At 36.4% G+C, this 15,429-nt stretch overlaps 1 protein-coding gene across 2 annotated transcripts in view; it reads left to right on the top strand.

Annotated features, from left to right (window-relative positions):
* Nucleotides 1-13,849, top strand: part of RGS17 (regulator of G protein signaling 17) — a 103,634-nt gene extending 89,785 nt beyond the window's left edge. For both annotated transcript variants that reach the window (XM_070796412.1, XM_019967003.2), the window contains exon 5: nt 6,985-13,849. In XM_070796412.1, coding sequence (XP_070652513.1) covers nt 6,985-7,173 — 189 coding nt within the window. In that variant the 3' untranslated portion in view covers nt 7,174-13,849. The remainder of the gene's footprint in view (nt 1-6,984) is intronic.
* The last annotated feature ends 1,580 nt before the right edge of the window (nt 13,850-15,429 follow it).

Raw genomic sequence — 15,429 nt, 5'->3', positions numbered from 1 at the left:
TCAGGACTTTATTCTTAACCAGAACCTCAGTTTTCTTCACCAGACTTTCATTTTACCATAATTTGATTGGGTCATCATGTTCTCCTTTGTTAAATGTAGGAAAGTGTTAGCTGCTCAGTCATATCCAACTCTTTGCAACCCCATGGACAGTAACCTGCCAGGCTTTTCTGTTGATGGAATTTTTCAGGCAGGATTATTGGAGTGGATTGCCATTTCCTTCTCCAGGGGATCTTCTCAACCCAGGGACAGGACCTGAGTCTCCTGCATTGCCGACATTTCTTACCAACTGAGCCACCAGTTCAGTCCAGTCGCTCAGTTGTGTCTGACTCTTTGCGACCCCATGGACTGCAGCATACCAGGCCTCCCTGTCCATCACCAACTCCTGGAGTTTAACCAAACTCATCTCCATTGAGTTGGTGATGCCATCCAACCATCTCATCCTCTGTCGTCCCCTTCTCCTCCCGCCTTCAATCTTTCCCAGCATCATGGTCTTTTCCAGTGAGTCAGTTCTTCGCATCAGGTGGCCAAAGTATTGGTTTCAGCTTCAACATCAGTCCTTCCAATGATCACTCAGGACTGACCTCCTTTAGGATGAACTGGTTGGATCTCCTTGCAGTCCAAGGGACTCTCAAGAGTCTTCAGAGAAGCCTATTAAATGTAGAGGAGGTCCCCATTCTTAAAATGTTACCAACATAGCATATTTCCTTCATGAAGCCAGTGTGCTGAAAATTACATTTTGTTGTTTTAAGATTATGTTATATGCATTTTTAACAACTTAAACATTATATTATAAGATACATGTTGACATGTTGACATGTATAGGACTCACTATATCTCTCATTCTTGGTGTAGCACCCATTTCAAGAGGGGAAATGACCACATTTTAAATTTTAAAGAATCTAAAAACAAAAAATGTCATTTCTTTCAAAAGTAAGTTTTCTTTTTATGTGAGGTCCTCAAAGGTACCTCAAATGGAAGTAATAGAGAGGAATTTAAGATGAATAGTAGCCTTGCTATGCATTGCAGTTGTCAGTGGCAGCTCATATTAAGTATTGAAAAGATCAGCTCAGCAAAATAACTTTAATCAAACAGTCTGATTAAAAGTTGTAACCAACTTAAGCAACATTGAGCTATTGAACAAAGAGATAATTGTAAATCTTGCAACAACTGTAAGACTTATCAGAATTACAGAAAACTATGTGTGTTCGGGGGGAAAGGCGATGGCACCCTACTCCAGTACTCTGGCCTGGAAAATCCCATGGACAGAGGAGCCTGGTAGGCTGCAGTCCCTGGGGTCACAAAGAGTCGGGCACGACTGAGCGACTTCACTTTCACTTCTCACTTTCATGTATTGGAGAAGGAAATGGCAACCCACTCCAGTGCTCTTGCCTGGAGAATCCCAGGGACGGCGGAGGCTGGTGGGCTGCAGTCTGTGGGGTCGCACAGAGTCAGACACGACTGAGGCGACTTAGCAGCAGCAGCAGCAGCAGCATGTGTGTTCGGATATCTGGTGATGGTGTTGTCCTTAACCATGGCTGTAATCTAGGCCTGCCACTTAACTGTCGAACACTAAGCAACTCACTTCAGTGTTCTGTGGCCTCAGCTTCCTCATTTTATAGAATAATGGCCTGGGTGAAGCTCTAAAACCAACTAAATCTATGACTTTCAGGTTCTGCTGAATGACAGTTTTTATAGTAGTAGGTACCGTTTTCTTCTGATTTCACCCTAAACTCCTTCTATTCATAGTTGCTATCTAGGAGGAGAAAGCAAAAAGCCTGTTTAAAAACCAGAATTATCTAAAAATATTGTATATGTGATAGACATGTGGTCCCATGTGTGCACACAGACAGATGTCTCTTCATGCAAAATTATGTGAATTTAACAGTTTTGATGATTTAAATCAGTTTTTCCTAACAAAACTCATTTGATTGTATCTTTCTAGTTTTCTTTGTGCATGCATATTATCATTCAAAAATATGCATTGAGTACTTCCTGTGAGCCGGGTACTGGCCTAGATATTAGGGATATAATGGTGAACCTTACGGAGCTTTCATTTTAGGAAGACAGACAAATCATGTCAAAGACAAGTAATTAAAAATCGTGATAAGCATTATGATGGCGTGGAGGTCAAGTGATGTCATTAGAATAAGGTTAGTCTGGTAAGGTCACTCTGAGAAGGTAAAATTCAAGCTGATACGAAGTCTAAAGGCATTGGGTTTGACGAAAAAGGTATTGTTATACATATGATCAATCAATGGCACCCCACTCCAGTACTCTTGCCTGGAAAATCCATGGACAGAGGAGCCTGGTAGGCTGCAGTCCATGGGGTCGCTGAGGGTCGGACACCACTGAGCAACTTCACTTTCACTTTTCACTTTCATGCATTGGAGAAGGAAATGGCAACCCACTCCAGTGTTCTTGCCTGGAGAATCCCAGGGAAGGGGGAGCCTGGTGGGCTGCCGTCTGTGGGGTCGCACAGAGTCGGACACGACTGAAGCGACTTAGCAGTACTATTATTATCTTACATTGGGCTTAAAGTTTGTTGTTGATAAAATGCTCTTATGGATACTATTACAGTATAAATCTCACAATAACCCTTTAGCCTCTAGGACAGATGGCACCATTTTATAGCAAAACCAGTTGATTCTCAAAGAAGTAAAGCAGGGACAGTAGAATTATATCTGGTAGAGAGCGAACATAAGCCCAAGATCTTCTGATTCCAAGTGCAGCTCTTCCAACTACAATATGCTCGTTGTTATTCCATTGTTTAGTATTCTATTCATGACACAACTCTGGACTTCTGTGAACCCAAACTTAGAACTTGAGACACAGTGAGAACTAGCAACCTTCATCACATGTCTGAACTGTCCTTCAGAAGCAAGATAAACTTTCCCATCATTATTCGCCACCAGGAGTATGGTTACTCCACCTTACTGTACCAATGATCTTTGCTTCAAGAAATGCATTCCAATAGTCAGTCTTATTTGCAATATAGAATTATTTTCCATAGAAGTAACCGACACAAAGTAATATGGCTAAAAATGCATGTGGTAAAAAGTGTACTAAAACAGATAGGAGAATCAGATAGCCTTCAAATTTACAAAATTTTACATGAGACCAAAGTTAGTTAAAATTATAGAGAACATCTCCAGGAGCAGAAGCTATAGTTGGTAAAAATTTAACATGGGCTTACAAAGGAAAAAAAAATTAATCAATATTTTACTTAGAAAAAAATAGTAAATAAAGCGGCTTCAGTAAAACTAAAAATAAAATTAAAAAAATGGGGGAAAATTAAATCATGGTATGTAAAAAAAGAAAATGTTCAAGGAATTAAGTTAACTTAGGAGGGTCTTTATGAGGATAAAAGACTTTCGGTGGTAATTCATTTTCAGTATAATTCCACCAAAACAATGTCCAAAGAATCAAAATTTTCATTGCATTTCTATGACCAGAAGGGGAAGTCAGGCTCAAAACTTGGTGTGCTGCCTTTTGGCCATATCCACCTACTTCACGTGAATTAGCTCCATGCATAGTATATAATTCAGTTTGACCCAGGTTTTCCCCAGTCACCAAAACAAGATTTCTGTTTTCATTCTCCCCATTTTACCCCCACACTCTCGTTGAACCTTTAGCTTTCATTTCATTTTCCTCCCAACTAGTTTGTGGAGTTGCTGCTGCTGCTGCTGCTGCTAAGTTGCTTCAGTCGTGTCCGACTCTGTGCGAACCCATAGATGGAAGCCCACCAGGCTCCCCTGTCCCTGGGATTCTCCAGGCAAGAACACTGGAGTGGGTTGCCATTTCCTTCTCCAATGCATGAACGTGAAAAGTGAAAGGGAAATCACTTAGTCGTGTCCAACTCTTAGCGACCCCATGGACTGCAGCCTACCAGGCTCCTCCGTCCATGGGATTTTCCAGGCAAGAGTACTGGAATGGGGTGCCATTGCCTTCTCCGTGTGGAGTTGCTGGTGGATATTTTTATATTTGTAAGCCACGTGCTTTTCTTCCCTGTCTCCTCCCTGTGGCAATGGATGGTTCCATTAGTTTCACTTACCGCCTCTCAACACGCCCACTTTTCCAGCACCGCTAAGACTGCTGGGTCAGGGCTGCCGGGTCTATCAGTGCTGTCGTGTGCCCAGCCCCACAGGAGTAGATTGTCTTTTTACTCTATTATTACCGCACTGCTTTGCTCCCTTTCCCTGTGGCTCAGTGGTAAAGAATCTGTCTGCAATTCAGGAGATGCAGGAGACATGGGTTTGATCCCTAAGTTGGGAAGATTCCCTGGAGCAGGAAATGGCAACCCACTCCAGTATTCTTGCCTGAAAAATCCTCCAGTCCAAAGGGTTGCGCAGAGTGGGGCTCGACTGAGCACACATTGTTTCCTTCACCCCGCTAAACGGGAGTCTGGGAAGACTGAGTAAGAAAAGAATTTGCATTACCTAGAATAGCTGTTGTCTTAGTGCTACTCAACTTTCTTTTCCCTTAAGTTATGTCTGTACAGGAAATCCCCTGGTGCCTTAGGCACTAAGGCATCTCACCCCAGATGAGATGGCACTACTCAGGGGTGAATCCTAGGGGGCCTAGGCTCAGGCCCATGCTGGGATCCACCCGCACTAATTTGTATTATAGATGTTCCACAATCGAAGCACAAAGAGGCCACAAGATGAAACCATAGATTGCCATACTCATGGGGTTTATCCTTGTTATTTGACCTCTCTACACGTCTTTTGACTAACAGACAACCTTTTCAAACAAACCACCAGATATTAAGGTAAATATTTTATTTTTTAAATGGAAATAGCAAATGTGTTTTTGTTACAGATGACTAAATGTTGAATGGTATTACTTTCTCTATGATATTTCACTACTGTTTTTAGTTTGAAAATAAAATTTAAATCATACAATGAAGACTCAACACATTTAATAATTCAAATTATTTTGCTTTCTGTCTTAAGATAACGAATATCATTCTAGCAACTGATAAACTGTTATCAGTTTATCATATGTTAAATATATATGTTAGGGAATGTATGTGTTAAATAGCATATATTCAATATGCTATTATTTACGAAATAAAGACCTCTTTTATCTCTATCACTAATCTAGTGTTCCTTTCTACAATGAAACAAAAAGTACACAAGTGTGAAAGTAAAAGCACCATCTGCAAAAAAAATAGTAGAATATGTTTGTTAAGGTTCACTTTATCATAATACCACATTTCAGAACAAGATCTATCAGTTTAAACTTCAGTATCAACATTTTCCTGTTGAGCGAGAGGCACAAATATTTTTTAATAAGAAGTTTAGCTTAAAATTCTGTGCTTTTTTACTTTGTACTTGATGATGATCCTTGTGGCAATAACACAGAGAATTAAACTTGACCCATTTCCAGAACATTTTTTTTCTTTAGAATCTAGAGAGAATAACGCATAATTCAGCCAAGAAACGTTTAATTTTGTCTTTGTATAACTTAGTCTAGCAAAACCACAGAAATTTAGTCTGGATCACCACTTCCTGATGTATCTTCCCCCGCTAGCTGTCATCCTGGGGTGTTTCTATGAACTCAACTCCACATGGGCTATAAAGTTTAGGAATCTGGGAACACCAGAAAATATGAGTGGCTTCTCTCATTGGGACCATCTCAGATCCCAGGCTTATCCAAAGAATGGGTGGAAAATGAAGCCAGAACCAAAAAAGCTTTTGCAAGATGCTTGTGACAAAACCTTAGCTATACATATGAAGGCTTTGTATAGAAGTACATCCTGAAATGGGTAACTATGGATCACCATACCTTGGTCTTTGTTCAACAGTGAGAACGTCAGACACCAATCAGACTCAGAGGTGTTTTGCCTCTTGGAGGGTTTTTTTCTTTCTTTTCAGGAAAGAGCTTAGTTCTGTTCCCCATAGCATGCCTTTATTGCTATTTAATCCTCCCCATTCCTTTTCCAACTTACCCTACCAGTTCCAACAGGATTAGCATTCAGGGAGAAAAAACAAAAACAAAAAACGGAATCACTTGCAGAATTTAATTTCTTAAAATGACTTTACACTTTTCAAATAACACTGTATGGCTACTTTAATGGGTGCTCTGAGTTCCTACTGATATTTCTTCTTTCAAAGACTGCATTTCAAGAAATTGTTCTTCTAATCTTTAGTACAGAGTGATTTGGACGTATTCCTAGGGAAGGACTAGAGCGTGTTCTGTGTGAACAGGTCTATAGTTGTAACACCTGAAGAGTATGTGCTCTGGTTCTGCTCTGCTCAGCCCTTCCACATTCCTGGTGTCATCCTGACACAGTAGGACTTGTTGGGACGTGAAACTGTCAGGTATCAGTATGTAATTTACATGTTGTTTTGACAGAGAACTACTCTCCGCTAGATTTTTATCTTGTTCAATGAAGAGAGTCAGCCCAGCAGTCATGTAATAGGAGGAGGTAACTTTGTATTCTGGTTAGGGGCTTCCTAGGTGGCTCAGACCGTAAAGAATCTGCCTGCAGTTCAGGAAACCCAGGAGAATATCAGGAAGGTCCCCTGGAGAAGGGAATAGCAACCCACTCCAGTGTTCTTGTCTGGAGAATTCTATGGACAGAGGAGCCTGGTGGACTACAGTCCATGGGGTCACAAAGAGTCAGGCACAACCGAGCGACTAACACACACACACACACACAACTTTGTATTCTAGCTAGGGGACTCTCTAGCACTGCAACAATGAGAGAAATTGTCAAAAACTCCTGAATGAATGCATAGAAGGGGTACATCCAAGTAAGCCAAGATATCTGAACTCAAATTTTGGTTTACAGTTGGTTTTTGTTTAATTCAATTTTTGAAGGAAAAAAGTATGCAGGGTTATGAGAGCTTTGAAAACATAACCTCAAGATTTTTAGATTTACTCTTTAAGGTTTCTCTGAAATGTCATGAGCATATAGTTACTTGATTGAGATCTTTTGAAAAAATATTATTTAATAAATCTGCTCTTATTTCTTTTTAGGTCAGTCTCGATTCTCGAGTTAGAGAGGTGATCAATAGAAATCTGTTGGATCCTAATCCTCACATGTATGAAGATGCCCAACTCCAGATATATACCTTAATGCACAGAGATTCTTTCCCCAGGTTTTTGAACTCTCAAATTTATAAGTCATTTGTTGAAAGTACTGCCAGCTCTACTTCTGAATCTTAATTTTTATTAAAGAAAATCATTTTGGAGGGCTGCGATGAGAAATAAAAGTAGTTACGTAACACCTGAAACTGAGTTCCTGGAGAACTACAGTTTAGCAATCCTCAGGCTACTGTGAAAATACAACCATATGGTCTTTGGCTCCATTTTTATCAAGGTTTATTCGTGGTTACTTTGGAGAAAATACCACATAAAACAATGAATTGCCAAATTAAGTTTATTTCGTTGAACACGCATTCATTCTACTTGCAAGCAAACTGTATTTGTAGTCCTATGAACAGTCTCCTAGTGTGCCCAGAGACTGCATGTGCCAAGTAAACCCGCTTCATTTGCCATTTAGTTTTCACAACACTTAAATCCAAATGGCATAACTTATATCTGTATTTAAGGACTTTTGTGCAATATGGTCTTATAGAAATAATTGCCCCAAAGTTGGCTGTGGTTTGCATTTTTAAATATACTCTAAGACAGAAAAAGCCAATTTTAAAATTGTAACTCTGATAGTCAACATGCTATATACTATGTTCAGTACACTAACTTTGAAGCCAATATTTCTGTACATGAAAAAAGAGCTATTTATCTCTGTTTGTTGGAAAATCCTCATGGGGAATTCCTCTGGTTGTTCACTGCCAAAACTGTGGCATTTTCATTACAGAAGAGTTTGCTATGTAAAAAATAATATATACATATATATATGAGGAAAAAAGAAAAAAGCACAAAACAATTTGAAGATATTCTATCTCAATGACAAATCAAAGAGTGATATTGTTTTTAGTTGTAATAGAAGAAAATGAATCTATGTATATATCAGATGTCCAATACTGTAATTAATTTATTAAAGACTGGGTCTCCAGTTTTAAAATGGTTGCATAAAGTATGTACTTTAGCAAGAAAAAAAAAGCTTGATAACTTAGTTTTGGAATATAAAGAAAAGATTTAATAAAGGAATGCCTATATGTAGCATCTTAAAACTTTGGATGAATAGCATCTGGACTGTGGCATATTTTCGTTGAAAGTGAAATCCAGTAAAAGCTAAGGTTTTTAACGAAGAAAAGTTTTATAGGGGTTCTTTAGAAGATAATTCTCTACTTCAGACCTTAACTGTTTTCACGTAGTATCTTAAAAATAACTTATTTAAAATATGTTAAAACCAAACTATTAATTCTCATCCCTAATTGAAAGGCAGAACAGTGCTCAAATGTTTTAGCTGCCATATTATTTTTTTATAAGTACCACTAAATCTTTTAAGACAAAAAATACTTGCCTGACCTTGGCATGTACTTTTGACATTCAAGGAAACAGTATCCTGTCGTGCACACACAGACAACAGTGTCATATTTATATCAAAGTGTTACATTTGAATATTAATATCCCCTGGAGGCTATTTTTTTAATCTTAAACTTAATAAGTATAATATTGAGTAACCTAAAATGAAAGTTTTAAAAATATTTATATCCACTAAGAATACTGGCCTTATATTAAGGATGATATTAAAATTATAAGTTTCCTTTGTCATTTTTTAACTACCTCTCATTTTTTTAATTTATTAAACTTTTTTTAAGAAAAACAAGTTTGGGGTTTTCTTTTTAAAATTTACTTTACTTGAAAGGTTGGCATCGTAATTTTCTTTTTCCATAAAGTTAAACATTTCAAGAATTTTTTTATGTGAATTTGATTTTCTAATTTGTATAGCATTCAGGAGATATGATTAAAAGGGCTATAATCTTCCCTATGCAAATATTTTAACTGTTGCAGTGTTTGACAAAATGGGATTAAAAAAAAAACGTTTGCAGAGTAGAAAACAAAGCGTTCTGTTTACACTGGCGTTGCTGACTATCCTACCGTATTCAGCACTTTTAAATACATTCTTTATGAAAATGTAGTTAAAATATAAGATAGAAAATATTTATAATAAACATTTCTTTTAACAAATGCCTGTTTTTGTCTGAAAGTGTTAGTGTTAAGACATGCTTTATCCATGTCAATTAAATATTTACTGTTTGAATAATAGTTTTCAGTAACATAGTGGGAAAAGAGAGCTATGAAGATGTTTACAAAAAGTCATATTTTTTTCCTAACGAGTGAAGAAAAACCTAAAAGAATCATCACTTCTATCGTGAAGTTTATTGTTCCTAAACTATTTTTTTCTTGATTAGAGTTGAGTTTGTTATGCTACAATGATGTATACACATATATGTTATAATATCACATTTGTTCCTGTGTTTGAGGCACAATGTATGGTATACATGACTAGAAAATATGTAATATACTAAGATACACCGCATGAATCAAATTTTTTAAGTGTAGACTTTATATTCTTGTTGTTACTATATATGATGGTGACCTGCTAGTCATAAGTTATCTTTATAAGATACTTTGGACTATTAGATGAATTGTCTGTTTGACAATACTTTTAATATTTTACCAAATGTAAAAGATAGGGCCCTTATAAAGAGTCCTAATCTCTAACCCGGGGCATTTGTAGAATACAGATTTTGAAGCTGATATACCCTTTTGAAACCTGACTAGAAATGTGTTGAGAATGAGTCTAGGGTAGATTTACACATCAAATATCGATAACCACACTATGTGAGGACCTCTGTGCTAAATTCCTATTTTCAGGGGAGGGGAGAGCAACTCTTTTAATTTCAAAATGTTTTAAGTGTATCTAACAGTATGTCTATGTATCTGCAACTCTACCAATTTTTAAAGTATGGTGTAATTCTTTCTGTTTTAATTACAGAGCTATAATAAACAAACAAACAAACAAAAAAGCCCTCAACTGGTGTCTATGCTACCATTCCAAGAGCACAATATTTGTTTTGGTAGAGTTTGATTTTTTTCTAGAGAGTAAGTTCCTCCCTGAGGAAAAATTAGCACTTTAGAAGGTACACTTCATGTTTTACATTACCAAGATATCTTTGTATACTGTTAGAATCTGCTAATGTACACAGAAAGAGGTTAATGCTCTTTAAATAATGCCTAAGTTAAGATGTGTCTATAATGGAAAGAAAAGTAGAGGATATAGGTCATATATAAATATACATATATATTTATATAAATTGGAGACATCTGTTCAGAGATGCATTTTGAACTTAGATCACATTAAAAATGAATGGATGATGCTTCTTTACTTTGAATAATTGTTATTACGTTACCCAAAGGTAATACAGATATCCCAACAGTGTTATAGGGCAGCTCTAAGCTCAGTAGGTGCACTGGCAAAAGAACAATAGCAAAACACAATTTTGATATCAACACTATGAAGTGCAAAAGTTAAGACCGTAATGTGGTCACTTTTTTTAATCTTAAAATATGTACATAAGATGACCAGTTGATATTTGGTCATATGCATGGGGTGTTTATTAGTATCCTTTCATGCTGCCTAGGTTGTTAGTGTGGAATGAAATGTGTATCATGTATTTACCTGAGAGTTCAGTTTTGCAAAAGGACTATAGAAATAGGTAAATAGTATTTATTTATTAGGGGCAAAAATACACTTTCACCCCATTAAGCTGATTTAAAATAATACCTGATTCTTATTTTTGAATGTATCCTTTTTTTTCTATACACTTTTAACTTATATTGAAGAAATATGTCATATTGTAGTTGTAACAAACTACATTTACAAAATGGCAATATACCAGATGCTTTGAGGAAGAAGTATGCAAGGAAGAAATTTAAAATACAGTCAGAAAATACAAAATAAGCCACCTAAAAAGTCTATGGATAGGGCCCTATCAAACACAAGCTTTGAAAACTTTGCATTAGATGGCAAATTATTTTGAAAAGTGGGAAAGATATTTCTAGAATTGTTTTTTTACCTGTATTTATACTGACACTTTATGACCTTAGTTTTCAAAATATAACTTGCAAACACTTTGTATGCCCTTTTCAGTTTTTTGTTTTTAATCTCTGACCAATATAAAATGTTTGTTCTTCTGAGAAAACAATCCATAAAAAGTTTAGTTATTACAACTGCAAATATTTACCAGTGAAACTGATATCAAAAACTTGTTTCAGATCTTCCTTGCAGCACTCTTCGTAGTATCCTTGGAACACACAACAATCCACAGAGGGATACATTTTCTTTCCAAATACCAGGCTTTAGTTATACATTTGTCTTCCAGTTATACTTCTGTCTCATGTGACCTTGGGCAAATCATTTATCCTCTCTGAACCTGTTTCTTTCTCTTCAAATGAAGAATATAAAAATTTACAGGATTGCCATGAGAATGAATTAAACATAGAATGAAGTGTTACATATTATTATATCAAAGTTCTCTAGCTCAGTAATTCCCATTTCAAGAATGAATGCATTAAGTGCCTTCAATGCACTTGCCAAGATTTTTTTGAAACTGTACTTTAAAAATCTGATTGAATTATTCATTCAAAAAATACGATCAAGCTCATTTTAAGACAGAAGAATATATGAATATGTCTTTGCTTTGTTCAATAATGTGATTCAAAATCACTGTTCTCAGTTCACCAACATCATACTCAATCTACAAACAAGAAATGTTTCTTTCAATGACACACACACAGATATATTTAGATGTGTATATGCAGATGTGTGAGTGGGTGTATAATATTGTAGGTTTAAATCGAAGTTTAAGAGAAATCATTTGAAAATTTAAATTCCACAGGAAATAAACATTCCCAAGCATAGGAAGAATTTTTCAGTTAATCTGCCAAGTATATATGTAGGAGTCAGAGCTAAAACCCAAGTTAAAAAAGATAGCCAGTAGAAAACATTGACACTGCCATGGAATAGAAAGCATGCTTTTTACTATTAAGGTAGTATGATTTTTAAAATAAGTTTATCACGAAAGTAAGAGAATAAAAGGTAGTTGTGTGTTCATAAAATTTTTTATTAAACTTTTTATTTTAGAATAGTTTTAGATTTACAGAAAAAGTGAAAAGATAGTACAGATAGGATCCATACATGTCACAGCCATGAAACATTTGTCACAATAAATGAACCGATACATGGATGTTCAGTCACAAAGTCCCGTCCAATTCTTTGCAACCCCAGAGACTGTAACCCACCACTCCTCTGTCCATGGGATTTTTTTCAGGCAAGACTATTGGAGTAGGTTGCCATTTCCTTCTCCAGTGAACCAATATCAATGCATTATTAAGTCCATACTTTATTCAGATTCCTTTGCTGTTGTTCGGTTGCTCAGTCATGTCCGACTCTCTGAGACACCATGGACTGCAGCATGCCAGGTTTCCCTGCCCTTCTTTGCTTTTCATAATTTTTTTTTTTTTCCTGTTCCAGGATTTTGTTCAAGATATGGTATTACATTTAGTCATCATGTTACCCTCTTAGCTATGATGTTTTCTCAAATTTCTCTTGTTTTTGATAACCCTGGCAGTACTGAGGAGTTACAGGCCTAGTATTTTGTAAGATGTCCCTCAACTGGAATTTTTCTGATCGTTTTCCCATGAATAGACAGGTGTTATTAGATTTTGGAGGAAAGACCACAGAAGTGCCATTCATATCACACCATATCAAAGGTACATACCATCATCAACATGACTTATTGTTGATGTTGAACATCATCGTCTGACTGAGGTAGTGTCTGTTAGATTTTTCCACTGTAAAGTGATACGTTTTTTAAGAGGGTATTTTGGAGGTAGATTTACTGGACATTTACACTGACATAATACTCAGAGCAGATTCCTCAGCACTGCTATTAGTTTCCACTAAATGACTGCTAACAAACATTATGAAGAAAATATAATGAACTGGAAATTGATATAGGAAAGTAAAACTCCAAAATAGTGTTAACTTGAATATTCACTTAATGGGGGTGAAAGTGAATTTCTTCTCTTGAATTACATGTATAATTACCTTAATCCTCTACGTCTCTTGGGTAGTGAAGATTTTAGTCTTACTGTCTTAAAAGGTAATCTCAATTGATGGTCATTTTGGTGAGTACTTTTCTATATTGCTTTTCACTGAACAATGAACACCGAATACTGGAATAATGTAAGACTTGATTTTTTCCGTCTTGCTTTAACCTATTTGTCATAAATACAGTGTTTCTTGTATATGATTTTAAGATGTTTGCTAAATATTAAAAATAATTTCAATGTGTTCGATTCTTGTAAAATTTATCATATTGAACATGTGTAAATTTTTGCTATGTTCATTGTACTTAATAATCTATATCCATATTTTGGAGTTGATCAATATTTATTAGTGGACCATAAAGAAGTTTTGAATGCATGAATATAACTTGAGATACCATGCTTGGTTATTTTGAAATGCCAAAATAACTGTAGGTACTTATAAATTGAATAGATAATCCAGATTATTTTTCCTCTAAATTAAGTTGTTTTGGGTTTTTATTCCTCCTTCCTTGAATCTATTTTATTATTTTTACCTATGTACAATAAGACTTCCTGAAAATGCTAGAATTTTCAACATATAATAGAAGTTGAGCATGACAATAATGTAAGAAAATTCAGAAATCTCAAACGGTATAGATCTTTGACTTTTCAAAGTAAATCAAACTACAGCTGTTTTCATTTGACTACACTGTGGACACCCATGGATATTACTGTAAAACACACATGCATTACACACTGACTTTTTTTAAATGTTTTGAATTAATAAAGAATTCACCCATGTATCCTTAGACAAGTCACTGTTTCCTCATTGGTGTCACATTACAGGAGTAAAGGTACACTTATTTATATTACTTAAATTGCTTACACATCTGAGGGAAAATAATTTCTGGCTGGATTCTTTACATTATTTTACAAGGTTATTGCTTATTACATTTTTGCACCTTTGCACCTTTTATAAGTAATGAAGTATGTTCATGAAATGACTTGTTTTAAAAATTCATTTGAGAGTTCGGAGTCAAGTAGCTCCCCCCAATTCTGTGCTTAAAACAATATTCAGAGTTGAGTTTAGACTTGAGAAATACCTGTTCCTAAAAGAGATGTAGATAACCTCATCAGTCCTGTTCTATACTCGGATTTGAATTTAAGATTCGATTTCAATCACTACTTTAAAGCAAGACAATTTTGTAAAAGTAGTGTGGCTTTAATTCACATACAAAATGAAAGAAGATTTGAGTTAGTGGAAGCTTCTAAGTAGCCAAACATATTTCTGTTTTATATTGTTTGGAGAGTGATCTCATTCCTCTACTTCACTTTGCATTTGTATGTAGAGTACAGAAATGAATACAGCAGAGGCAATGCAAGCGCATTTTATAAGAATTTTATACTTAACAATTTTGATTAGATGACTTAAGTAAGGATGACTGAACCTTGCAGAGGACTCCTGTATTTTTATATTTAAAAAATAAATAAATGAGAAACTTTTTCAGTATGTCAGGTCTCTGTACAGTAAGTAAGCCCTGCTCAAACTAGTTAGGTGGTGAGAGTTCCCCAATTGAGAGTTCAGCTGTAGCGTCCCCAGGCCTCTCTGGGTTGTATTATACTCTCCTATATATTCTTCTTGGAGAAGGAAATGGCAATCCACTCCAGCACTCTTGCCTGGAAAATCCCATGGACGGAGGAGCCTGATAGGCTACAGTCCATGGGGTCGCAAAGAGTCGGACACGACTGAGCGACTTCACTTCATACATTCTTATGGTGGTCTATGAAGAGGTCTTTAAAAATTCAAAAGCATTACACGAATAAACTTCAGTATTCTGGGCACTAATCCACCGTGTCAAATTGGCGGGCGGGGCCCCCGGAGGCGGGGCTGTCAAGGCTTTGCTTGGCAGTGGTTAGCAGCAAACAGGAAACGAATGGCTCAACGTCTTTAAAAAGTAGCCGACTAACAAGGGATAAGTGAGACTAGGCAGGAGAATCGGTGTGGAAGCAAGTCGTTTAAAGGCTATGTAAATTAAGTGGCAGATAAAGGGCAGGAAAGTAGATTTTGCTAAATCACTCGGTAACTGGTCTTCGAATCCACTTGTCACGTCCCATTAATACGAGCCTTCAGATCAGATCAGATCAGTCGCTCAGTCAGGTCCGACTCTTTGCGACCCCATGAATCGAGCCTTAACCACCGTCGAAAGGAGAAACAGGAGAACGAGAAATGGAAGAGGAGTAAACACACATACACACACTGATGGCCATTCTACAATTCGCCTTTGGGGACGACAGTCCAGACTGACATCTGTACTGTGATCTCAGCTCCTGTAGTTGACACTGTACGGCCCTCCAGCGCGGTACTTGAAAGCTTCACTGAGTACCTGAGAAGCAATCTTGACGTCAGAAAGCGTAATAACA

The sequence above is a fragment of the Bos indicus genome, chromosome 9, assembly GCF_029378745.1.
Source record: "Bos indicus isolate NIAB-ARS_2022 breed Sahiwal x Tharparkar chromosome 9, NIAB-ARS_B.indTharparkar_mat_pri_1.0, whole genome shotgun sequence".
In the NCBI taxonomy this organism is placed as follows: domain Eukaryota; kingdom Metazoa; phylum Chordata; class Mammalia; order Artiodactyla; family Bovidae; genus Bos; species Bos indicus.
Note: the sequence above shows the minus strand (reverse complement) of the source record. Positions and strands in the feature narration are given on the sequence as shown.